Below are 27,527 nucleotides of genomic sequence, written 5' to 3' on the forward strand. Positions count from 1 at the left end.
CCCACTTACCGAATTCGAAGGTGTAGTTTTCGAAATTGCCAAGTCCTGAAGTACAACTCCCGTTGAATTTCGGTCAGACGGTGACCGAAACCTTGCAGTATTTTGCCTAGATTTATGAAGCAAATCCAGCAGCATTTCGACGTATCTTCTGATCACTCGGACTGCACGAAGCCTTCCCCCTTTTTCTTCTTGCCTTAGACGTCGAAATGGAGAGTAGAGGAGAGGAGAGGAATGAATTTTTGTGATGATTTTAGGTGTGGTCTCTTCAACATACAATGGTGTATTTATAGGTGAGATTTTGCCCTTTGAACTTCCTCATGGCCAACCCCTTGCATTCCAAGCAAGTATTAATTGTGTTCATTCATTCATCCATGCACACCAAGAGTCACTTTGGTATATCAAGGGTCATCTCTTTCGTAATAAATTCATCCATGCACACCAAGAGTCACTTTGGTATATCAAGGGACATTTCATGCATAATGAATTTGTCTCATCCCTTTGATTGTATTCGAAAATTTCGGGTTCTCACAAATGTGGTTGTAAGGGATCTCGAGATGTGCTGTTTATGCATTTTATCATTGAACGCCCTTGGTATCTACTTTTCCAGCCTTCTTACTTGCTAGTTTCTTTTCTAAGAGGTTAGTTGGGACTTGGGGGATTCAGAAACTTCGATTTGATGTTCATTAATTATGATCTAAATAACTCTTTTCTCTTGTTTACTCCTAGAAATTTATCAAGTTCTTTGAGAATGTTTAAAACAGTGTTGTTGAATGAACCACTTTATTGAAATGTTAATTTTACTGGCAAGTAATCGAACATAGAGAAGAGTGTTTGAGATAATGTTTCTAGAGTTGTTTGAGTTGGTTTTAATAGAATATCTCCTTGATTTACAAATCATATTCAATGTTTGTGCTTTTAACCATGGCATGTATTCAGGGAAGTTACTGAAGCTAGGAACTCTGAGATCAAGGCGTGGGCTCGAGTTCAGAGTCTGAAATCTTCTCTTGATGAACACAATTTAGAGTTGCGAGTTAAAGTTGCAATTGAAGCTGAGGCCAAAGCACAGCAAAGATTAGCTGCCTCAGAAACCGAGATTGCGGACCTAAGGCAGAAGTTAGATGCCTCTAAAAGGTTTGTTCCTTGTCTTTATAATGTCCGCTCAAGAATCTACCCAGATACCCCATCTTTTAGCGTTTGCTTCTTTTAATCTTCTAATAACTTGGTATGGTTTCATAAGAAGTTGATAGGTTTCGTCATTTTTTTATGATTAGGTTCTTCATTTTAGAAGTAGCAGTATTTGCTTTAAGTTGTTTTCCGTTGACCTCAGGACGAAATCAGACCCTTTTTCGTTGGATCTAATTCTTGGAATTGAGGAACATAAGTTGAAGACATGATGATTTTTTTGTCATATTGCACCTTCTTGTAATTTTGCTGTATTTCTATTACTGCAGGTTGACGTATTTGTTAGATTGATGCTTTCTGGTTTAAAGTAGACACAACACGAATGTAGGATTTGGAAATGTCTAAAGGGCATGGACTAGCTGTATCGAATTGGCCCTTGATATTTGTCTTCTCTCTCCGGACAATTGCCTGACATCGGTCAACTGTGTAACCTGTGAATTACTAAATTCCAACCATGTTACTTTGGGATAACATGTCAAATGTAGGTTGGAAATCAAAGATCATAACAAATATGAAAATTAGAGAATTTGTCGCAATAAAAACCGCAAGTTCTAATAAATTGAGGCCAGTAACTTTGGTTGCAAGGGATAGTGGCAGCAGCAAGAGAGAGTTATATTTTGATAGGGCACAAATGGCTAACTATAGCTTACAGGACGGTTGCAAAGTACACATCTGTTATGAGCCCAAGTCCACTGGGCCTAGGTACTAATGTAAATGAAAAACTCAAGATTAGATGTGTGTATCCTAGAAAAGTGAAGGGAGAAAACACCTGAGCGAGGATATAAAATGTAAGAGGGGTTGGTAGTATGGGCATTCAGATATTACTTGTTGAGTGAGTTATACTCTGGGTGGTTTCATATTTCAGTTCAATACAATATTCCATTTCTTCGTGATTGATCTTTTCCTTCCATATTGTATTGCATATTGTTATTGTGAGTCATAACATTGGTCCAACTTGCCGGATTCGAGGATGAGAGGAAAGCAATCGCAACATTCGATCGGAAGCTAAGTGTGAAGCGATGGAAAAATTTGTTATTGGTTTGCTAGACAACATGTTGCAAGTCCAGGGTAGATTGGATAAAATAGATAAGTCAGTGGAAGTTCGGAATTGAGAAAGATGATGGAGCAGATAACGAAGTATCAGATGGGGATGGCAGCAGAGAGCAATAAAAATGATTACCAACAACATGAAGGTTCTGGGTTTAAGGACAAGGGAGCGGGTGATGGAGAGACGGGTGTAGGTGGGCAGGAAGAAGTGCATGGAGAGGTAAAACAAGCATTGAGGAGGATTGAGTTACCTGGGTTTGATGGAGAGGATCCAATGGGCTGACTGGGGAGGATGGAGCGATACTTTGAAATACATGGTACGCCGTTCGGATTCAGGCTCAAACTAGCTCACATCTGTATGCAAGGATCCATTGTGCATTGGTTTCGATGGACAAATACGAGAATCCCTAACTTGAATTGGGATATATTTTCTGAGGAATTAATTAAGCGGTACAGTGGGTATGATGCCAATCCCTTTGACTTAATGGCATCGCGGAAGCATGGGCAGCAAATGATCGATTCATATGTTGAACAATTGAGATGTTAATCGCTCAAATCGGCGATGTGCCTGAAGACCAGAGCCTCGGTTATTTTCCTAGTGGGTTACGAGAAGAAATATTATGGAGAATGATTGTCCATAGTCCTCGCTCAGTGGATTGAGCAATTATGTTAGCAAGAGGATTGGAGATGGAGTTGTACGGGAAGGTGTTGGATAGGGGAAGAGCTAAATCCAATTTGGGCTTGGGTTAGGAGCAGAAGGATGGGACAAATTTGGGCGGGCCAAATCAGCCCGATTTTATGAAAGGGACCACCACAAATTTAGCCCACTCACAACTAATAACGTGAAGGGAGTCACTCCGGACGATTTCTCACATAGCAAGCAGACTACACCAAATTTCTTATGGCGGGTCGGGGGTTAATTCGGTCGGAGGAGGGGTGTAATGATCGGAACATCGGGGCTAGGGTTCCGATTCCAAGGAATAAGAATGGCAGAATTATACCCCATCAGGAATTCTTACAAAGACGAGAATAAGGCTTATGTATCAAATGCGGAGAGCCCTCTCACCTTATGCACTGATGCGCCAACAAAAATTTGAGGGTAACGATTTGGCAGAAAAAGATGGGAAAGGTGAGGAGTTAGATTCAGCAGAGATACATGAAGAAATAGCGCATGCCAACGGTGAAGGGGAGGGAGAGTGGAAACATCTAATACAGAGTATAATACTTTGGAGTTGCCTTTGTATTCAGTAAATGGGATTAATCAACCACAAACCTTGAAGGTGAAGGCAATAATGGGCGGGGCGAGGTAGTTGCGATGGTGGATAGTGGAGCAATCCACAATTTTGTTTCTAAAAGCTTGATTGCAGGATTGTGTTTTGTTGTCGATGTGAGTGTGCATTTTGGAGTGTGTCTCGGTGATGGTTGTCGCATTTCATGTGAAGGTGTGTAAAAACTTGGAAGTGGATTTGGGGCAGTGCCAGATTCAAATTGAGGGATATTTGTTTGAGATGGGGTAATAGATTTGATTTTCGGGGTTGATGGGCTTCGAACTTTGGGGGATGTCATGTTAAATTGGACTAAGATGCAAATGAAATTTAGCTGCAACTCGCAGATGGTGATTCTACTGGGAGATCCATCCCCTGGTAGATTACTAGTATCCTTGAAGTCAATTGGTAAAATTAGTGAAGTAGAATTTTGGGGGGCATTATTGTTGAAGTCGAGTAACAGTGAGGGAGATGAACTACAGGCTGGGAACAGAAAGCATGAAGAGGAGATTAATAGCCTCTTTATTAAATATGAAGGGGTATTTCAAGGTTCACATGGGTTACCCCCGAGTAGGAGTAAGGATCATGCTATAATTATTAAAAATGGACTTGGCGCAGTGTCGGTGCGGCCATATCCTTATTCTTATCATCAAAAGGACGAGATTGAACGCATGGTAATGGAGATGTTCAAATCTTGTGTGATTCAGGCGGGGTAGCCCATATTCAAGCCAGGTTATACCAGTTAAAAAGGACGGCAGATGGTATTTATGTGTCAATTGCAGGGTCTTAAACGACATCACAATTTCTGATAAATACCCGATTCCTGTGGTCAAAGAGTTATTTGATGAGTTGCATGGGGCATAACATTTTTCTAAGCTGGATCTTGGATCTGGATATCACGAGATCCGTGTCAAGACTGATGACATACAAAAACCAGCATTCAGGACGCGTGCGGAGCATTACGAGTTCCTTGTCATGCCGTTTGGACTAAAAAGAGCTCCAGCTATTTTCTAAGCGACGATGAATGAGGTGGTGTATGGGCGGAAACCACCTAATGTAATTAGGTTTCTGCCAGGGGACGGCTATGGCATCAGTCTCGCTGGTCTTAATTGATAGAGATGAACTTCTAAGGCAGCTCAAGTATAATCCGATCGAGCTCAGCAACATATGATCAAGTATGCTAATACAAATCGCATGGAGGTATCATTCCAGGAAGGGGATATGGTGTTCTTAAAGTTGCGCCCTCATCGTCAAAATTCTATCTGTGCCAGAGTGTTTCAGAAGCTAGGAGCTAGATTTTGTGGACTTTTTAAGGTCATCAAGAAAGTGGGACATGCTGCTTATCTTTTGCAATTGCCTGAGGAGTAGAATATTTTGGGTAGCAGAACTAAACAGATAAAAGGGAAGCACTGCAAGCAGCTTCTTGTGCATTGGAAAGGAAGAACCGAAGAGGATGCTACTTGGGAAAGCATAGACGAGGTCACATTTTAGCCTTGAGGACTAGGCGAGTTTTGAAGCGGCAGGAAATGTTATGATACCAAGTTAGACATGGGAACGGTTTGGGTTTGACCCGGACACGGACCGTGGTCAACGTACCGATTAACCGGGTCAACGGGTCTGACACGTGACCATAACCATAACCGCCCATATGCAGGCCGGCTACGGTTTTCAGACCTAGAACCTGTTGACCCGGCGGGTGGGTAGTATGGGCATTCAGATGTTACTAGTTCAGTGAGTTACTAGCATTCTGTTAGGGACAGAGAGACCGCACAGAGCAATTATACTCTGGTTTCATATTTCAGTTCAATACCTTATTCCCTTTCTTCGTGATTGAACTTCCTTCCACATTTGAATTGCATATTGTTATTGTGGGTCATAACATCATTTTGTTTTTCAATGTATGATTACTGAATTTGGTTGGTGCAATAAACATAAATTTTTTGCTCTTGAGAATTAGTAAATATTCTAAATTGAAAATTTTTGTTTGCTGACTAATCTTGTAGTTTTTCTTCTCCGAGGTTTCAGGGAAAAATCAAGACTTTCTGATGTCCTAAAATCCAAACACGAAGAAACTGAGACATATCTTTCCGAGATAGAGGTTTCTGTTCTAGAAGCTTCTGTAAATATTTGTTCACTTTGACGCAAACAACGCAACATGATCTCTGATTATGTTAACTTTTATTGTTACAGACAATTGGGCAAGCATACGATGACATGCAGACTCAAAACCAACAGCTTTTGCAGCAAATCACCGAGAGAGATGACTATAATGTGAAGGTAATCACTTACTCGGTCTTCCTAATTTAGCTCGATTTCTAGAGACCAACCTCTAATTGTTGATTCAACAACATGAGATAAAAGTTATAGGAGGACGTTTATTACATTACAGTTATTATTAACTAGATTCTCCTAATGAGTTGCTTTGTCTGTGCTATTGCTTTTGCGACACTTAAAACTCATTCAAATGTTTCTTTTGAGTATTATTCAACAACTAGATAAATCATTCAAATGTTTGGCTTTTAAGTACTGTTCAACAACTGAGATTTTTGTAGTGTGTGCATTATGTTATGCCATTCCAGACCTAGTGAGCCAGTTTGACTATCAGTTTTTTCCTCTGGTTTGATGGTATTGCAGCTTAGAGTGTTCAACACATTTATTAGTAGTTTCTTTAACATACTACTTATTGGAAGATTCATCTGGCCATTTTTGCTTCTGCATCAGCTTGGTTTGGAAGGTGTTCAGGCAAGGCAAACAAAGTCTGCTCTGCTCATGGAGAAGCAAAAATTGGAGAAAGCCGTACAACAGACCAAGACAACTATAGATTTTTATGACTTAAAAGCTGGTAGAATTGAAGATCAGGTAATATAAGTTTCTTATGTAGTACTGAACGCGATTTACTTTGTTCAGACAACAAAACTCAAGATTTTCCACTGCAGTTGAAAGCCCAATCAGATCAAATTCAGAGACTAACTGAAGATACAGTCCGAAATGCTAACAACTTAGAAAATATCCAAAAAAGACTGTCAGACACGAGAAAATCATCTCAGCAGCTGATGGAAACGCTTGAAGGAGCACAATCTAGAGTTGATGGGAGTCGAGTATGTCTTGCCGAGCTGCAGATAGAACTAGAGAAAGAAAGGTTTCGGTGTTCTTTAATAACCATTTCCATTTTATGCCAAAACCTTTTCATTTCCAGCTTCATGAACAGTTCTATTGGTTAGGTTTGAGAGGAAAAGAGTTGAAGAAGACATAGAAGCTCTGAGGATTAAAGTCAAACATCTGAAGTTGCAACCGGGCTCCTCTATATCTGAAAAGCTTCAGCAGGAACTTAGGGAATACATGGATATACTGAAGTGTGGCATTTGCCTTGATCGGAGAAAAGAGGTATGGCTTTTTATATCTTCCAACATGTTTTATTGTAGTCGTGGATGAAATGAACATCCAAGCAACTGGGGATGTTTAAAGTGTTTTCCAAGGTTTTCTGTACAGTTTTCTGCCAATTTTGGGTCTGCAAACATGGAGCTTTCCAAAACTTTCATACTGTGTTTGAGATCCAACAGATCTCAGGATAAATTTTTTTGATTAAAAATTTATTCAATATATGTTAATACTATTTTTATATAATTTAATAATATTCCTGAATTTAATAATTTTATAATGGGAATATGAAATTATGAAAAGAATCGAAATATTTCAAACCAAAAACTCAAGCTAGCTCGACCCAGCTAACTTTGCACCCTTATATTTCTTTTCCTTCTATTTTTGTTTTTTTAAAAACTCTTATCCTTCTATTTGGTTTATGAGCAAATGGATGAATCTAGCCTTTCAAATTTTCAGTGTAACCAGCTGCCCCTGTATTTCACATGCAAAGCTTATAAGTAAAAATGTAAACTTTGCATGAATTTAAATTTTAACATCAGCATGGTAATGTGGTGCTCTGTCCGAAATTTATCATGGATGAGAAAATGGTTGTGGCAGATATGGTTGAATGTAATTCGTTATGTAGAACTAGCCCATCGTCCCTTTTGCATTGACGATTTTTTTTTGCCCTCGATTATTGACACATTTTGCTCAATTTCTTCCATATGAGCAGGTTGTTATAACAAAATGCTATCATCTGTTCTGTAATCCTTGTCTGCAAAGAATTATTGAAACTCGTCACCGCAAGTGTCCAGTATGTGCTGCAAGTTTTGGGGCGAACGACGTCAAACCTGTATACATCTGATCAGAAATTCTTGAATATTTATCATTGATTCCACGTACCATGTTCACATGACCAAATAGCTGTCCATTTGCTTCCACCCAAGAACAAATATTCCTGTCTCAAGATTGCAAATCAACACAGAATTGCCGATTTTTTTCTTAAAGAAAATTTCTGCATTTTTATATACATTACCTTGGTAATGATTAGTGTTATAGATGCAATATGTCGTAGATTTTGGGTCGTTGTATAAGTTGGAAAGTTCGTGTTTCATATATTCATAGGCAGCTCGCCGAAGGTACAGTAGTTTTAGCAAGGATTAGAGAGCTTTGTTCGAGTATGTTTTCACATTTCTTGATGCATTCATTGTACAGATTGTGTTTCTACGCTCTTCGTTTTTGTAGTTTCTGTAAAAGAAAGTAATGTTCGGAAAATGCTAACGTAGTACAATATATATCTACGCATAATATATAATTCATATATCATAAATCTTTCCTCATAACACAAACAATGTATAAATCTATTGCTATTTATTAAACTTGAATGAGAGACTACTTTTGGTACGTCGTCGACTCACCAAAAATCTATTCCAAGTTTGCCCATAGTCTATTTAATGCAGTTTAATTTTATTTAATAAATGTCTAGACTTAATTACCCCTAAAAAATATATTTACATGGAATTTTCCAAGGAAAAATGAAAACAAAGCCTGGCTGAGCTAGATGAATCTTGGTCGGACGGGATGGATCTTGACTGGGTTAGATGAATCATGGGTGTACGAGAGGACTCTGGCAAGGTGAGAGGAACCCTGGTCGGGTGAGAAGACCCTGGTCGGGCTAGATGAATCCTGGCCGGGTAGCCTGAACCCTGGCTAATTGATGATGTCCGGGTTCTACTCAATTTCCCAAGTACAACTTGGAATCTGGTCCTGCTTTTGGTCCTCTCTTCATGCCCGAGTCCGAGGATGACCATGAACTTTCTAGGACATCACCATGCATGGATATCTCATATTTGTGTTTCATTATGATATGTCGAATTTAATGTTGATTGATTTTTATTTAATTGATTTGATTTAGTTTCTCTCGTCTTTTTCTTTCACAATTTTGTTTCATGCATATTGGAGCAGGTTCTCTTTCAGATCTGGACCTTAGGAAGGACCTCCTGAGTTTTTGGAAGTCGGTATCAGCTGTGGGGAATAAGCAATATATTTTACTTCGAGCCAGTTTCAAAATGGCAAAAATTCATAGTAAGTTTTAATGAAGTGTAATGTTTTTAATTAATCATGTGTACTTTAATTCACCCTATTGATTTGGATGCTCGTTTGAAGCATGTTTGGACCTTGATAAAATGTGCAGACAATATATTTGTCAGTTTCACCATTGATGAACTTTTACACTTGACCTTATTTGATTGATTGCCTTTCAACTTAATTTACTCATGGAGCAACCGAATTAGCCTTACCGGGTTATTATTAAAGAGTCGATTTGAACAAGTATAACTTGACCTGATTTTAGACGTGTTGTACTTTTGGCGGTATTACGGAGTTAACCATGTCCGAGTTAACGTTGTTGAGATATTTTATACAACGTTAAAACCAACCAGTACATAAAATTTCAAATAACTATTCACGAGTTTCATTAATAATTGTAATATTTTTTTTTAAATTTTTAGTCAACACCCTCTTTGGATAAATTGATAATCTTCGAATATGGATCACTTTTTTTTCCTCTAAAGATTAATTAGCAATGGACGACAAGAGTGTTGACATTTTGTGGAGATTGAGTATTTCTCCAAATTATAGATTTTCAATTCTGGGAGTTAGATCCACTGTTGTGGTATAAGATGCATTCGATGAAATGGTTAACTTGAAGATTTCACGTGTACTCCGATCATATATATTCGTGAACACAAGTTGTTTGTATAGCTTTGGATTCATTGAAATGATTGTATTTTTAAATACTGAATATGAATATTATTTGTGCATGCAAGGGTGGTAATTTCATGACAATGTTTCAATGATTCTTTATTCTTTTTTAACAACGAATCTGCTATCGCTATTTTTTATACGCTCTGTGTAAACATTCGGGCTATCAGTAGCCTGTAAACTACGTTGATCAAGTAAATTAACTACACTAAGTAAGTCTTGTGTGACAGAATCAAACTGAGAAGACAAAAAGCAAGAAGGTTTCGAACCCGTGACTTCTCGACACAGTTCGACCAGACTCCTACCATCTCAAGTATCTTTTTTGATGTTAAATGATTATTTACTTCCCATGTCATGATGCAAAATGCAACATATATTATTTTGTAATAATTACAAAATATAATATATTACTTCATGTTTTGTTGATTTTGTAAATTATCATGATTAAATCGATTATTTCATAGAAAAGAATATATTATTCATAAATAAATCGTGATATTTTCAAAGGTAAAAAAAATTCCAAAAATTCTCATTTAGAGAAACATAAATCCCCACAACGTAGAAAAAGTTCACCTTGTTTTAAGAATTATATATAAATAAAGGAGTAAGTCTCTTGTGAAACGGTCTTACGAATCTTTATTTTTGAGACGAGTCAACGATACCGATATTCACAATAATAAGTAATACTCTTAGCATAAAAAGTAATATTTTTTCATGGATGACTCAAATAAGAGATCCGTCTCAAAAAATACGACCCGTGAGACCGTCTCACAGAAGTTTTTGCCCATGTGTTTAGGCTATCTCCAACAACAAAATCTATTTTGGTGCAAATTTCACACTAAAATAATGCGATTTCTGCACCAAATACAACATCCATCTCCAACCCATTTACTTCAAATCTCACAAAAAAAAAATATTCTCGAAAGATTCTTTTTATTTTACATATATTAATTATTATCTTCTATTTAATATATTTTTAATTATGACAAATGTGTATATTATATAATCAATATTATATTATTAATAAATTTAAATAATAATATTTAAGTTTATAATTTAATTATATAATTTGAATGACTATGTTCATCTCACAAATGATCAATTAAAATATTTCGTAATACGAATTGAACATCTTATATTAAACTATATTATTTATAAATCATTAAATCAAATTATTCTTTTATTATTAATAATTAACATAAATAAATAAATATTTAAAAAATCAATAATTATTATTTTAAATTTTTATGTTTAGATATCTCATTATTAAAATAATAAAATAAATGTTTTATTATTATTTAAATAATATTTATATTTAAAAATAAATAATAAAATTAATATATATTTATAATAATTAAAACAAAAAAATTAAAACAAAAAAGTGACTCTGCGCCAGCACTTTTTTGCTCCATTTTGGCGTTAAAATACTATTTTGGTGCAAAGGTTGAAGATGTTCTTAGGCTTTATTTTTAATTCGTCTCAATTATATAGTTCAGTTTTCGTATTTGATATTATTTTCTCACTCTTTTACCGATCTATATTCATTTAATTTGCTTTCCAACATTTTTTTAATTGCCTAATTAAAACATTCATTAAACAAGAAGAAATCTCTTTATAAAATTTATTTTTTCAATTATTTTCTTAATCTAATTAAAAACACATCAAAACTAAATATATTGGACGATGGGAGTATTAAATTTTGTGTTTGGATAATTTAATAATTTAAAAGGCGTGACGTTTCATCTACCAGACATCAAGCTTTCATATTATCGCGATAAGGACCACGTGCCTGATGATTCATGATTATTATTAATGACTTTGTTCAATAATTATTGCTCCAAACTTATTTTCCAAAAATAAAAATAAATAATTTTCCAAAAATAAAAATAAATAAATTATGAGTCGATTCACTAGTGGTAAGGTCGTCCAGCTTGGGTTTTCACTATATATATTTTCTCCTTTGATTCTTTTTAATTAATATTTTACATTTTATATAGAATAATTTATACATTCATTTATATAAATATCATATGACCTCCCTCAGGGGAAAAAATTTATATTCTCTTCGTCTTAATTATTTAAGTTTTTTAAAGTTATTCCAAATATATAATCCAGTTTTTCCACTTAGTAGCATTTTTTAAGTTTTTTTTAATAATATATCAATGTTTTGGAAAATATGCAGTCATTTTTTGAATGAATTAAATACAGGCAAAATAAGAATTTTGTTTGTAAATTTTTTTTTTTCAATTTTTTTAGTATGTGTGAAAAAATAAACAAACCTATGATATTTTTTTTCTAAAACTGCTTTCAAAACATTTGATATTATAAAAAAAATCAAATTTTATTTCAGAAAGAAGATATGAGACGCATAAATTTCATCGTAATATGTATCAATAGCAAGTAGTAAAGGAATAAACTATCGTACAAGAATAATGTTAAATATACAATAAAGATATTGCATAATAAATATATTTACAACAATTATATCAAGAGATTTTGTTATTATCTTATAACATTTTATATTAAATTTATCATGAGATTTTGATAAATAAAATAATTGTATTTGATTTTTACATTGTAAAAATTGTTGTACAAAGCTCGTTAAAGTAGACGATACTGGAGTTATCAAAGTACATAGGAATTAGGATAAAACCAAGATTTTAATTTCATGATATTACAAGATTTGGTAAAGAATATATTATATGTTACCATCCATCAAGTAAAATCGCATAAAAAACATAATTTACATGTTTTTTCCCTTGAAAGGGGAAATAAAAAGTTCTTGTTTAGTGCGCATAAGCTTGGAGAAAATGACTACTTTAATTTGGTAATTGTTAATTCGAAATTCTTGACGAGGGAGATAATTTTTTGTCTCGCATTGTCCCAAATATATTGTTCGATTTTTGTATTTAGTAGCACTTTTTCTTAATTTTGTTTTACAAATATACTCATACTCACTAAATGTTGCAAAACGTGACACCATATTTTGAATGAATTAAATGAGGGATAACATAAGGAGTTAATTTGTAAATTTTGATTTTCCAATTTTTTTTTAAATCCGTGTAAATAAAAAATAAAATAACATATATATTTGAGACTGACGGAATAATAATTTTATTTATATATACATAAAAAGTTGTAAAACTTTTAAGGCTACGTTTGGTTGAAAGATAAAATAAACTAATGATTAATATGTAAATGATAAAAAAAAAATTGTGATAGAAATGTAATATATGATGTAAAATAGTATTATGTTTGGTATGATTTTTAAGTATGGATAATTTTGAATTTTTTGATGAAATGACGAAATTGCCCTTTTCTTTATTATTTTTTTCTTTACTCCGGCGACGGCTAGCGGTGGTCCGGCGACGGCCCGGCAACGGAGGTGGTCTGACGGTCACGGCGGCGCGGTCCGGAGGCAGGTCGGCGGTCCGACCGTCGGACGGAAGCGGCGGCTGGCGGTAGTCGGCCGGAATCGGCGGCGGCGGCGGGTGGCCGGTGGTGGGCGGTCGGTGGAAGGAAGTGGTGGTGAGTTTGGATTTAGGAGAAGGATAAAATTGAAAAAATATGATGAATTAAGAGTGTGATAAATAATCCTAGGGGATGAGGAGATATTATTTTAACCTACCTAATATAACCTAATCATTCATAGGAGGGATTGACTTAGTTAAATAAAAAACGTACCAAACGAGTGATTATATGGGTTAAAAAAAATAAACTCACCTAATCAAACGAACCAAACACTGCCTTAATTGTATAATTGAATGATTGAACCAACCCACCCCTCTCTCTCCTTGATTATGATATTATGTGAGCTATTTATCAATCAACGTAGAAGCATATGTAAACAAATATTTTGTTATTTGGAGATTAGGTAAAAACTCGTGTGAGACGGTCTCACGGGTCATATTTTGTGAGACAAATTTCTTATTTGGGTCATCCATGAAAAAGTATTATTTTTTATGCTAAGAGTATTAGTTTTTATCATGAATATCGGTAGGGTTGACCCATCTCACAGATAAAGATTCGTGAGACTGTCTCATAAGATACCTACTCTTTGGATTAATAAGTGATTACTATATAGTCGTGATTACTTAAGCCATGTCGATTATATATATTATATACGAATTAGAAATTATAATCTCTAATGGAAATTATCATTTCGATACGTAAGGAATTAAACAAGGAAGATTACCCTTTAATTACCTTGTGAAATTATTATTGCTTTCTTGAGTATTTCATCTAACATTAGATTACGAATTTGGGCAGCCTAAATTCTTAAAAATGCTATAAATTAAATATTTTATACAATTTTTTTTATAAAAATTTACAGTAAAAATAATTTAAAATAAAAATGAATTATTAACTCAATGCAATTCATTTATGTTAAGATTGACTTAACTTCTCTTCTACAACCACAAAAAAAAAAATCATAAAATTTGGCCACTCTGAGCTAACAAAAGCATGCTAAGTCAAACAAATGACAATTAATGCATTATTATAACGTTGGTAAATGGTTGGAAGGAGTAATTTTTCAAAGGTCAAACTCTATTCTAAGTAAATGACTCTCTCAAATCCCGAAGAATCAGACGATTTTAAGTTACAAGTCTTTTTATATTTTTTATTTTCCGAGCACAACTGAACTACGCCGGATCTTGCTCCGTCGTCGAGTCGATCGCCATGGTTACCGATCGATCGGCTTGTATGTGAAAGGCATTATCATGTTAATCATCACTATAATTAAATTATCTTCAACATTTATCATATTAATGCAAGATATTTTGGGGCCAAAGAGATCAAATTTGTCGTTCAATTTATATATAAAAAATACCCAACTAGATATTTAAAGTTTGTTAATACATCATTAAGAAATAGACTATGAATTAAATAGGAGATGGTGATGATGAGGTCACCAATCACTAATCAAGTAATTATAACACACAAACAAAATTTTTTTTTTATATGTATAAAAAAGCTATAATATAATCGCTCTAACGATTTTGCGTTTGTCAACTTATACTTATTTCTTGTATCATATGAATTCTGCAGCATGTATAATAATTGGACCGTCTCTTAAATATTTAAAAATTTATATATTTTAGGTTAAAGTATGACTACTCTCTACTTTAGGTAGCTTGAGTTAATTATAAATTAGATTTATTAATGGCAAGATTATAATTTGGAATATATTAATAATAATGACCAACTTTAACATAAGTGTATATATATATATATCCTTTAATAACAAACTTAAAAATGGATTTGTCATAAACAAAAATATTTCTATAAGAATATCTTTTAGAGAGATGGTTAACTAATAGATCGATGGACAAGTAATTCGACTCANTAATTAATTAATTGATTAAACTGTTCGGTGCAAACTTGAAAGCAATGACTAAAATTTTCTAACAATCCCATAAAAATGGATCTTCAACCCGGAATCCTATGTCGGATCCAGCCAGCTGCCATGAAGAAGCATAATAACAGTATATATCACTATGATCTATATTACTATCCAGGCCTAAATCTGGCAAGTCGAAGAAAGTATCATCATCATGAGTCGTTGAATCCGAGTTTCTTGATTCTTGACTGTGATGCAGTGCTAAATGCGTGGAGGAGTGAGAACTGGGCAGCACGGCTCGGTCCGACTCGGCTAGTTCGGCTTCTTCGGGAAACATGGTTGTGGCGGCTTTCGCTGCAGCGGCTTGTATGTCCTTAGGCGCGGTGGAGGCCGGGCGGGGGAACTCATGAGCCAAGTGTGGGAAATTGAGACAAGCCGAGTTGCCCTTTATGGCCAAGGCCGCCACGTCGTGTGCTCGAGCCGCCATTTCGGCGGTTTGGTAAGTCCCGAGCCATATTCTTGATTTCTTCCTTGGCTCCCGGATCTCACACACCCATTTGCCCCAGTTGCGCTTCCGGACACCGCGGTAGGTCGGATGCTTGATGCCGCCGCCGCTCGTTTTCCGCTTGGCATCTCGATAATTGCGTAATTTCTTTGTGACAGTTCGAGATTTGGAACACTTTTTTGAGCCCGTTGTGCTTTGTGGTCCATCAATTAACGAAGAGTTGGAAGAGGTGGAAGGTGAAATCGAAGATGCAGAAAATGACGCGGAGGAGGAAGCACCTGCGGCGGCGTGGAAATTAGAAACCTTGTCTTGAGTTACGTGCACCAACAATGTTTCTTCCATGTTAAATCTATCTAGCTAGTAGCTGACACAGAATGTAAGGAAACGGAAAATAGGATTCTTCCACAAGCTCAATTACATTTATATAACGATTACCTTTAGATACAAATATCTATAAATAGTTTTTTTTATATTATCTATCAATAATGTCACATTCACGTATTAGATACGATAAATATATTAAAATTATATATCTAATTCAATGATAGATAAAAAAATGAACACGGTAGGTGAACAACATATAAAAACTATATCTACATGCAGTAATAAGCATTAAATTTATTTTGATTTTCTTAAAGAATATGGATCACATGATACCTTTTAAATTTAAATCAAATGGCGATTATCAAATCGGCTAACGTTACAATTGATTCAACATAATTAATTTGTAAATAAAAAATATGTTTATTTATGTGTCCTAAACACTGGAATCAAAATCATCAATAAGAAGAATTAGAAGCATCAATACAAACCCCCTAATTAATAATATGGTGTCTGATAGCATGCAAGTTGTTGTGCCGACTAATTATATATATATATTAAATATTAATAACAAGCCATTACTAATGTATGGACCATGGACTAACAAAGTCACATACGTTGTTGGGTGTAAAAGGGCCCATCTTATTTTGTGTCCATTCAATGTTTTCACATGCAAAAACGGGTAGGGGCCATTGTAGGGATATAAACATGTGGAATCATCAAATATCATATGACGAGTCATTGTATTTATACTTATATATATATGTATATACATATGAATATATACTACATACAATAAGCCATTAATTGTAAAAAAAATATATTTGGTACTACTATTCCTTTATTATTTATACTAAGTCTGGACGACGTCTGAACGTCTCTAAAACAATATCGTTTGGTTCAAACGATAAAATATTAATTTTTTTCACATCCTTGTTTTCATGACTTGAGTTCTATGATATTTTGAACTCTATATCATTTTATTATCAGTATCTTTCAATTTGTTATCTTCGTGTTATACATCTCATTTTACAAATCAAACAATGTCTAAAACAATCTACCATACACAATTCCGAATGTGCTCACCTCGCAACTATTTAAGGTTTTTTTTTTTTTTTTTTTTTTTTGTCAAACGGGACGTCGAAGAAATTGTCCTTCCCAAGATTTCAGTTAGTGAACATGTGGACACTAGAAAATACAATAAATACACCAAAAATATTGGACCCATCTTGCTATATATATATATATATATATCTTGACCATTTTAATTAAAATAAGGAAAAAAAAACAAGAAAATTGCTTGCTAAAATCGAGCCACATTAATTGAGGAATCCCCGGTCAGCTGCAAAATCTCAGCAATTCAGTTCCAGAAATTTGATACATCAATAATTAAATTTAAAACATATTTCTAATTAATTTGGTTAGATTTTTTTTATTCCATGTAAAAATTGTTAAACAAATCAAATGAACCAAATCAATGGTGGCATTTTTAGAGTGTAACATTTAAAAATAATCTAATGGAAGGTAATAAAGTACCAAAATTCAATGTCATTATTATTAATTAATGGTAATAAAATTAATATAATATCCCATCAACCCATATTATATTTCGGAAAATTGAAGCAATTGAGTCCGAAAATTAAACCACCTGAATATCCTATTGAACTGCATAATTATGAGACACATGGCTCACGTTCAAGTGGGTCCATACTTGTCCCCTTAATTGTATATATAATTTAAAAATAATGATGCATCGGATACCAGACCCGATAAAGACATGTTCCGTACCCGAATAACCCAAAGACTAAAGCCCATTGTAAAGCTTGGCCCGTATCTGATACAAGGCCCAACACTTATCAAGGAAGTCTAATTGATCTCACCTCAAGGATCACTTCACAAAAGAAAATGGCCCCGATAACCGAGCTCATATCACGGTCATCCGAGTCGAGCCCATTGTAGATAAAGTCTTCTAAATATATATATATAAAATACACAAACAAATCTTTTGTTATAAAGAAAAAATCTCGAATATAATCATCATATATTCAAAGTTCAAAATCTAACAAAGATGAAGCATATCATGATTTTACACATTAACTCATTCTTATTGCTAATTCAAGGGAATTTAGTAAATACGATATTGGTTTTCTTGATAGGAAAGATGAGCATTTCTCGGCATGTGAAGAAAGGTACAACTTACTTGCACAATGGTTCGTCGATAAAGATCTTAAATCTTTTGGTACGTGGTCTTTTGTGACAGCCAATCTTTTACTTTTGCTAGTCTTCTGTGTCAAATCTAAAGCCACATTTCGATGTTCATCAAATGTTCTATTATAAGATACATTCACATATTAAATGTGCGAAAGTTCAAAGTGCATACGGCGGATTTCCAGTCACAATAATATCATATGTTTTGAGGTATGTCATTACCTATAACGCCACATTCATATATTCTCTACTTGTCTTATAAACTGAGTGGATTTGTCACGTGTTCGGTGATAAGACATGTGATATAGCAAAGGATGCAGCATCAAACGCAACCAAAGAAACGAACAGGAACAACAGAAAAAGACAATGGCTCTCACAATACAAAACTTTTCCAATTGATTCCACATTTATTCTACAGCATTGCAAATATCAGTTGTCACAAACGGTGGAACATGTGATAAGAAGATAGAATTGAAAAACTCATGTATTACTAATACTTGAAATAGATAATGAAATGGGTAAATACCGTATCTGCTGAGTGAAAATCCACATTATAGTCTAAGTGTATCGATATTTCGCTTTCCTTCCGGCCCTTTTGTGTACCATGATGAATAATAATCTCCATAAACCACTTGATGATACTTGGGCGGCTCAAAAGCTGGGCGCATGATCTTTGTTTTTGCAGGGTCGTGAAATGAGGAAACAGATAAACGTGCTTTTTTAACATTCGTTATAGCCCGATGGACAGCACTTTTATATTCTCCATTCGTTATAATCTGAAAGTAAAAGACAGTTCTAATTCAAATAAAATAGACAGAAATTACAACTTCTTTGAACATGATTGTTTACACACCCACACATTTGTCATACGTTAATGCAACAGATATGATAGACAAAGACACAAGAAAGTGGATATCAAATACAAGGTACTGATGATGATTCCAGATAAAAATACAACTACTATATATATTATACCATTTTAACTGAAAAACTTACAAAATCTCTCCAAAATTTGCACGATATAAGACAAGAAAAACCCAAATATCAATTGAATCATTTCCTAATATACCTAGCCTAAAATGCTTTCAGAATGCGCACAATCAGTGAATATGGATATGCATACGTACATGCATAAACAGATCATATACATTCATGTTCTCCAGTTTTATGCTTGCGTTCAAGGAAAAGTGATATAAAGTGGTCATGGGACAACAGTATAGCACAAATGTAATGGGTGTTACAGTGGCCGAACATCCATGATATTACAATTCAAAACTATATGCTATTATATCACTTGGCACCCGACTAATTTCATTCGAGCAATTAAACTTCTCTCAAACACCACATGTATACAATCCGATTAACCGCATATTCTACATTCGAGATTTAAAAAAAAATTGCAGGTCATAATGAAAAACATATGAACTTACTGATAGCAGATGCTCACAGACTTTTGAGATAAAAGCAATGACAATGAAGATTACCTCAGTTTGGTCAGACAAAATAACTATAATAGCATGCGGTAATGGATTGATGGGTATCCATTCTCCATCTTTCAAGACCTCAAGGCCGCCAATGTCATCTTGAATGATAAGTGTGATGGCACCGATATCAGAATGTGATTGTAATCCAAGAGTAAGCTCGGGTTGTGGACAAGGAGGGTAGTAGCTAACAGTGATGTTTTGATAGAATTCACCAATACCATCTTTAATTGATGAAGATGGTAAGCCTAGGCTTTCAGCGATCAAACTGAGTAGTTTTTGAGCTAGAATGTGCATTTGCTCACTGTAATCAGATACTGTTTTTCTGTACATGATCTTACACTTGGTCATTTCGCATAACTAAGAAAGAAATCGGGGTTATTAACTCATAGGCAACCTTAATGCGATAGAGAGAGAGAGAGTTCACCTGTAATCAGATGGAAAATGTGGCCACTTAGATGGATTGCGGCGGGATAGGGGTAAAGTATGGTGATCAAAATAATCCCTCCAATCCAAAACTGTATCATTCGATGAAACTAGCATTCGGCTGCCATAGCCCTCAGAAGCAGGGGACTTGGTGTCGCATGCATAACCGAGCTTTTGATCCATAGTACAATCCTCAAAAAAACAACGGCCCACCCTCATCATTCCATCCAGCAATTCAAGTGGAACCCCATGATTGATCACTTGAAAGGCACCCCATTGCCCGCAGGCTTTTCCCAGTTCTTCATGGACAGAATTAACATTGGTAAGATCTATCACGGGCGCAGTTGGACCATGCTGATCACTTCTTTTTTCAAGATTTTTATTCGGCCTGGTGTCGTGCGGCTGGATATATTGCGGTGGCACTACCACTTCACCATCTTGTACAAACGATTGCACTCTGATGTGATTAGCATCAACTGCCATTTTGTTTTCTTCAAGGCCTAATTACAATAATAGCCTATGAAAAAAAAACAAAGAAAAACACACACATCGTTTGCTGCAACGGATTTTTTTTTCAACTTCTAGTGCGCAAATCATGCAGAGTTTTTCCCTTTAACCCTTTACCAAACATTCCTCAGAACTATGAAAATCAGATCAACATGTAGGTGAGAGATTTATAATGAAATCAAGATTCAGAAATGCTGAAAATATCCAAAGCCAAATTAATTACCCAAAAAAAACATACCTTTACCAGGGTTATGATGAATAATTGTAGTATCAATGTTTAAACCTAAAATTTAATCAAGAAAAAGTGAAAAATATTAATGAATTGTTGTTACTGGACGGGCGGCAAGTGCGTGGCACACCGCTATCAGCAAAGCTTCGAACCTAGGATGGGGCTCTAGTCTACTACATAATATAACTCATCAAAAATATAACTTGTAAATTTTTTTCGTTAAATCTAATAATAATTTATATAAATCTTATAATATATGTTATATAAACAAAATATTATATTTAAAAAAAATAAATAAAAATAAAACATTATATATAAATAAAAACAAAAACAAAAACAAAAACAAAATTTACACGTGTAACGTGCATTGCACGTGACCTGCAACCGAAAACCTCAGGCCTCAGCTCCTGCGCTCAACTCGAACACCTCTCTTCGTTGCTTTGTGCTTTTCCTTCCCTGCTGATTTCTAATTCTTCTTTTTGATATTCGATTCAGTAAAAATAATGCAAAAGCAATTGCCAGAAAATTTCGTGTAATCATGCGAGTTATTATTGGATTGAATCTTTTTCTTACTCTATGATAATTTCCTCATTCTTTTGAAATCAAAGAGCCGAACTGCTTCAGACATTGCAAAAAACCAGCGAAAAAAGGGAAGGCGAAAAGACGTTACGAATCATATACACCATGATTAATCTCTTTAAAAGAAGTGGGTTTTCAATTAAGAATAAATGTTCAAATATTGCTGGATCACCATTCATTGGACTGGAGCACACGCCTTCAAAGTCCGTACCTAATGTGGGCTTTGCTGAATTTTCATTTTTGGCCGCAGAAAGATCTGAAATCGGTGATTTTTCCAAAAGGGTATGTCCAAGATTGGATTTTTATCATACTTGTTTTCAGTTTTATTTTTGCTAAGATTTATAGCTTATGATTTATTGCTCGTACATGTGAAGAAATGGTCTGCGCTGTTTGTGTTGTGCCTATCTTGTTGTGTTATAATTGATCATTACTCCTCCAGAGTTGAAACAATGTGGCATTCAGTGTTTGTCTAGTTGAATTTGCCTTTTGGAATTGTCTCATCAGTAGTAAACCAATTGGAATGCATGGGAATGGATGGAACGGAATGGGAATGGCTAGTTCTGTTCGATAATTCCATCCTTGTCAAGGTTGAAGTATGAATAGATTGTATCAGTCAAAAATTCATAACAGGCAAAGAAAAGGTATAGAACCGGAAAAATTGTGGAACAGAATTGTCGGATATGGAATCGAGGATAGAAATTATATTTTAGCTTTGTAACCGAGAACGGAGAAACAATTATCTAAATTGTTACTTCAAGAAGCATAATTAACCGGCATGACAAGTGGTTGATAGGGAGAGCATAAACACAATTTTACTGGCTGCCACTTTTATGCCACATGTGAGTCTGTTTTGGATGTTCAATGTTCCTTTCAATCGCTTAGAATGATATGCGGGTAAAGTGCTGCGACTCAAGTTGCAGACAACTAGAGAATCAATGATGGTATGCTATCTTAAGGATTATTTCTCTCCTTGGCAGAAGGTTTTAGTAAGCTATGCAGGAAGAGAAAAGCTGCTGGATGGTTCTTGTATGATTCGATTGTTATTTATTTAAGACATTGCAACACATCATCTTTCATGATAAAATAACACAAAACTGAGACTTTAAATTCAATAACTAACATTTAGCCTTGTGTGATAAACTTAGATGCCTACTTTGATTCTTTTTTTCTTCCAAAAAGAGAGAACATTTACGCCTTATGACATCTTCATGTCTTGATGATCTAGCAACCGTATGGATTGTTAGTAAAAGGTAGTCTTCACCGCTAAAGGTAACAAATTAATGGCCGTTATTGCTGGGAAGACTTCTTTGCTTTGATGTATGGCCACACATGGTCATATATTTATTTTATACTCATGGAAATCTTGTTTATGAATTCTTTTGTTGTGTTAATTCTTCACTCATTAACTACAACTAATAATATTGTTCTTTTTTTTATTTTGCAGGTTACCCGTCGAGTTGGTGGTTAGTATGCATTCATTACAGCTAAATTTATTTTCTGTTATAGACCTGCTACGTGCGAGTGATTGTCTATAATTGATGAAAGTTTAACCTACACTACGTTCATTCTTTTAACGTGCTGCCCTCATTCTTCCTCCATGTCAATATAGCTCTTTACATATTTTTTAAATCATATATCCGGTTCATTAATAAATATAAAATATACATTTAAAGGATGAGACATCCTACCGACCAATCTCTGAAAAAGATATTGACAACACAATTGGGATACCTTGCCTTGACATGAGAAGATTACAAGTTATTGATTTGAGCTAATAAATATATAGCTCAACACTTTTTTTTGTGGGATACTTTCCATCCTTGCTTGGAATTTATGATAATAAAATCAACCATTCAGTCACTTTCATCTTTAGATAGTTGCTATAATTTCATTAGGTCAACTAGATAATTTTTCATAGACTGCAGGATCATTCATTGGCTGTTTACTAATATCGGGAGCACACATTTCGTGATCCATGTCTAAATCAGCAGACAGTAGATTTTGTTCTTTATTTTTCCGTTTTTACTTACTTTTTTAGACTTGGGGGATTTTTTTTAAGAAATTTATAGCTTAAGTAGACTTTCTATTAACTATAAATAATTGATATTCATTGACAGATCAATGTATCCAACGCAAAGATCACAGGACCAGGCTACATGCTATGATCTATCAGTCCTCATTTCAATGTGCCATGAGCAATAGAGAAAATATGAGAACTTCTTGTCTTGTTAGATGCCTTTCTTCCGGAGCTACAGAGTCTACTGGGAAAAAAGAATCTGAGGTTCTCCCTTTAGTTAAGAATTTCTACATGATGTTTATTCATTGGGTTCACTATATTCTAGAAACTGCTCCATGATTCTTATTGGTTTCAACATACTAGAGTCACATTTTTAGCTAGACTTTACGTTTTAGTTTACAGCTACTTTTTTTTAATTGTTATTTGACAAGTGATTATCGGAGATTCCTCTGATCAATTGCCATTATTGGTTAATCTTGTCATGTGAGACTTTGCTAATTAATGTCGTTTCGTCAACAAGATGATTCACACTACATGCCAAAAGTGATTACAATTATGAAGTTCCTTATCAAGTTGCATTCATTCTTATGTTTATATTTTAAAAAATAAGTATATGCTTTACAACCATATCTGTATAATATATGTTTGATGTGATTTAATTGTTATTTAGGTAGTGAAGTGATGGTGATATTTGTATTCTAAATTAAGAGAGATTTCTACCCTCTTGGTATAGATGTAGGTCATGTCGGATCACGTAAATTATGTGTTGTAATGTGTTAACTCTTCAATTATGTTTCTACTATTCAAAATTCAATAGAATGATTATTAATTTATTAAATAATTTGGTGTACTTGTGGCTTACTGCATAAAAAATCCTCATACTTACCTTTTGAATCCATTCGCATTTTGACAGACTCAAAAAAATGTATCCACCATCGAGGATCCCTTTGATGCTCCAACATATAATATCCCAGAGAAGCCGGTGACATTTACAGAAGGAGCTTCATACAGTCTTATCATTCTTGCAGGGCTTGGCATCGCTGGGGCTGCAGCTTATGGTGTTTTCAAGGAACTGATATTTGAACCAAAAGAGTGAGCTGCATTTGTCTATCCGTTTCTATTTGTTTTCCAGTCTAACTATTTATCTGCATGAACCCATGAGATTTCTATATCCAATGTTTAATCGATATTCTTTGATGCTTTGTAGGTACAAAATATTTGGGAAGGCTCTTGAACGGATTCAGAATGACAGCCAAGTAAGCATCCACCAAGATTATTTCATGAAATATCGTTCTTTCTGTTGTTGAGCATGAGTGCATTAATGAAAATATATTTGCTTCTTCAATTTAGAAACTAACCGTCTATGCAAAATAGTGGTTAATACACAGCTATGTGTAAGACATTTTGAGTGTCTAGAAATCAAATTGGAGGGGGGAAATTGTTAAAATGAGAAGCCTTAATTATAAACAAATTAAATACTAGTTGAGTTTCTACCTTGGCTGCTGAAAATGATTCATATTCCCTATTATTCAACAGGTCAGGGTTAGAATTGGATCCCCAGTTACAGGTTATGGTTCGGAAAGTAGGAATCGTGCTGCCCGACAACGTATACCCAATAACAAATGGACTGATGAAGATGGCGTTGAACATATTGTGGTGAGTGGTAACTTATATTTTTTTTAAATCTCCATTCCCACATTCGTTTGTGATGGTGATATTTGTCCCCGAATGTAGTAAATTACTCCATGCTCTCTCTCTCATATAAATCTGGGATCCATCCATGATCATGAGCCCAGGGTGTGATGATTTTGGCGGATTCAAAATCGCTCTCTGTATTTTATGTGCAAATTCATTAAGCAGCTGAAACCTTTGAGAGAAACATTTCAAGGCTCACATTTGTTGTTGAAGGTTAATTTCCACATTCGTGGTCCACATGGAGCTGGCAAAGTGTACACAGAGATGTTTAAAGACAAGGTGGACAAGCAGTGGAAGTTCATGTACCTAATCGTTGAAGTCACATCGCCTTCACCGGCTCAACTAATGCTCGAGTCTTACGTTCCAGCGTGAGAAAACGTGAAGCTGAAGACGATTCGTAGATGTCGTTATCACCAGCAAAAACCCATCACAGATGTTTTATTAACAATGAAATTGTGGGTTTTTGTTGAAATTTTGGACTCATGTTCAGTTGAACCTGCTTAACAGGAGTTGTTGTCCAGTTGAAAACATGTGAAGGTTTCTTTTAAGCTGCAAACTTGCAATTGTTGTAGTGCGTAAGCTGAACTTCTTCTGGATTTTACTGGGAAATGAGTGTGTTTGAGATTTAATTATGATAATTTCCTGGTGCAACAAAAGCATTAATAAAAAAATAAATAAATGAAAGGAACATGACTTGGTAGTCTTATCATATAAATAACTTGACAAACAAAAATGTATTTGTATCATCGTTTACTCTTTGCCTTCTCCAGCCCGGTCCTTATATTTGCACCCACCACCTTCATGTCTTCTACCTACAACGTAACAAACATTAAACCAAATAGGAAATAATAGCCATAAGCTCCAACTATTTATTCGAAAAATTTATAGTTTTATTGTTTTATGTTTGTTTTTTTTTTTTTTTACAAAATTAGTCATGTATTTTTAAATTTTTTAATAATTTTAGTTTAATAAAAGGAGTTGGAACTCGGTTAGTTAATAGCTCGTTTATCATGTTTAACAGGTCTAACTCGAGCTCAGCTCATTAAACATGTTCATTTTCGAGCTCGCTAAACAAACTCAAACAAGTTTTTTTTAACGAGTGGAGCTTCAAGCAGCTCGAAAACAACTTGGTACGTGTATATCCCAATCGTTAGGACCCTCATATTAAAATTTTGATCCACCCCATGGTCTGGTTTTTTAATTTATTTTGAACGGGAACATTATTTTCTGATAATTGTAACCCATAACAAGAGAGAAAATTGATAAATCTTGTTAAAAAATTGAGATTCAGCTGATAGTTCCAAATCATATTCGAGGGTGGCCTTCGAAAATAATAGCAACAAAATTCATGTTGTAAAATAAGTATTAAATAACTTGGAACCCCAAGGGAGGAAGTCTTGAACTATTTTCGTGTACTATGTTGAATTTGGATACATTAATTGACAATAATATCATATTTTAATAATTCATCTGATTTATACTAAAATAAAAATAAATCATAATTATAAAAATTAATGACATAATAAAAAAGAAATTGAAAAGTGACGTGATACACCAAAATTGATGATACACCACATTTGTAGGTCTAACCTCATGTTGTTTGGTTAACAGTCGGAAAATCTTCGAAAGAAATAAAGATGACGCCCCTGTCAACGTCCCGTTAGTGTGTCACCATGCTCACACATCGTGTGGGGTGCCATTTATTCTATTCTATTCACCCCATTGCATCAATCTTGCACCGACTTTGTTTTTTGCCAATGCACATATTTCATATAAGGATATACACATCTCGCTCTCTAAATTGTTTTTATTCCGTATTTACAATTTTCTAATTATTATATTAAACAGAAAGAGACACCAGAATATCATAATCAATGGAAATACCGAATTAAATTTACAAAATAATAGAGCCATCAGCCGATAATCTATAGCAGCCAATCTCGAAAAGAAAGCATACAAATTTCAATATCATTTAATGAAAATTTTGGACCAAAAACTTAGATGGTTCATCTTCTCCTTTTAACGTCAAGAAGCAAACCAATACGATGTTAACTTCACATCCTATGTTGAAAATAAACAAGTAAATAATAAAAAAGAATCAAAGCCTAAAACCCAACCAAATGCTTTGGATTTAATGTTTCTCAAAGCAGAAACGGGCAACGAAATGCGTGGAATTGTCAGATCAGATTCAAGAAGCTTAGAGATACGACACCACGGTAGGCTCTTGTACTTAAAAAATGGAGTCAAATGTGTTATGTGTCATCATCACCTTTGCACTAACTTTTAGTGCAAAGCTCTGGTTCTACATTCACTAAAAAGCGTCTATATATTGCAAACAAGAGGTGTCATAAACCAACCGTAAACATATAAGCTTTTTAAAAATCTTCAACGTATTAGACAAGGAAGGCGTTCAAATCTAAAGACAACTTTCAAATATCAGCTTGCTTCCACTAACTCGTACAACCACTCTTCCGATCTTCTAGATCATCTATTTGGCGCAAAAGCAACATCGAACAAAAGAAACATTTGTGCATGAGTTCATTCATTTTTCGCTCAGCACAAAGTAAGAGTAAGGATGCAAAAGATCATATTCCAGGACAT

General features: G+C 34.6%; 4 protein-coding genes across 9 annotated transcripts in view; 2 read left to right on the plus strand and 2 right to left on the minus strand.

Moving 5' to 3' along the window:
* LOC140988733 (E3 ubiquitin-protein ligase BRE1-like 1) overlaps positions 1 to 8,186 on the plus strand; it is a 20,431-nt gene extending 12,245 nt beyond the window's left edge. Inside the window, exons 14-20 of the mRNA XM_073457789.1 lie at positions 937 to 1,131; positions 5,520 to 5,592; positions 5,685 to 5,771; positions 6,216 to 6,353; positions 6,431 to 6,633; positions 6,716 to 6,878; positions 7,588 to 8,186. Coding sequence (XP_073313890.1) covers positions 937 to 1,131; positions 5,520 to 5,592; positions 5,685 to 5,771; positions 6,216 to 6,353; positions 6,431 to 6,633; positions 6,716 to 6,878; positions 7,588 to 7,719 — 991 coding nt within the window. The 3' untranslated portion in view covers positions 7,720 to 8,186. The remainder of the gene's footprint in view (positions 1 to 936; positions 1,132 to 5,519; positions 5,593 to 5,684; positions 5,772 to 6,215; positions 6,354 to 6,430; positions 6,634 to 6,715; positions 6,879 to 7,587) is intronic.
* Positions 8,187 to 15,007: 6,821 nt separating this feature from the next.
* On the minus strand, positions 15,008 to 15,891 carry LOC140988546 (ethylene-responsive transcription factor ERF039-like). The gene has a single exon (XM_073457544.1). The coding sequence runs from the start codon at positions 15,803 to 15,805 to the stop codon at positions 15,023 to 15,025; it is 783 nt and encodes a 260-aa protein (XP_073313645.1). The 5' UTR covers positions 15,806 to 15,891; the 3' UTR covers positions 15,008 to 15,022.
* Positions 15,892 to 17,658: 1,767 nt separating this feature from the next.
* LOC140989053 (jasmonate-induced oxygenase 1) lies at positions 17,659 to 20,815 on the minus strand. Of its 6 annotated transcripts, XR_012177413.1 has the most exons (6): positions 20,645 to 20,815; positions 19,901 to 20,399; positions 19,477 to 19,798; positions 18,519 to 18,768; positions 17,985 to 18,080; positions 17,659 to 17,675 (listed from the first exon to the last, which is right to left on the minus strand). XR_012177413.1 is itself a non-coding variant. In XM_073458223.1 (5 exons), the coding sequence occupies exons 2-4, from the start codon at positions 20,380 to 20,382 to the stop codon at positions 18,544 to 18,546; spliced, it is 1,029 nt and encodes a 342-aa protein (XP_073314324.1). In that variant the 5' UTR covers positions 20,383 to 20,399; positions 20,645 to 20,815; the 3' UTR covers positions 17,905 to 18,080; positions 18,519 to 18,543. The 6 variants fall into 6 exon arrangements, 5 of the variants coding, with proteins under 5 accessions (XP_073314324.1, XP_073314325.1, XP_073314323.1 ...); XM_073458223.1 differs by lacking the exon at positions 17,659 to 17,675 and having other exon boundaries at positions 17,905 to 18,080; XM_073458224.1 differs by lacking the exons at positions 17,659 to 17,675; positions 17,985 to 18,080 and adding an exon at positions 18,345 to 18,404.
* Positions 20,816 to 20,996: 181 nt separating this feature from the next.
* On the plus strand, positions 20,997 to 25,556 carry LOC140988971 (probable mitochondrial import inner membrane translocase subunit TIM21). Its single transcript, XM_073458100.1, has 7 exons — positions 20,997 to 21,496; positions 22,659 to 22,677; positions 23,332 to 23,495; positions 24,145 to 24,323; positions 24,439 to 24,487; positions 24,768 to 24,887; positions 25,140 to 25,556. The coding sequence occupies exons 1-7, from the start codon at positions 21,320 to 21,322 to the stop codon at positions 25,296 to 25,298; spliced, it is 867 nt and encodes a 288-aa protein (XP_073314201.1). The 5' UTR covers positions 20,997 to 21,319; the 3' UTR covers positions 25,299 to 25,556.
* The last annotated feature ends 1,971 nt before the right edge of the window (positions 25,557 to 27,527 follow it).

This window comes from Primulina huaijiensis, chromosome 11 (genome assembly GCF_012295235.1).
Source record: "Primulina huaijiensis isolate GDHJ02 chromosome 11, ASM1229523v2, whole genome shotgun sequence".
NCBI lineage: Eukaryota > Viridiplantae > Streptophyta > Magnoliopsida > Lamiales > Gesneriaceae > Primulina > Primulina huaijiensis.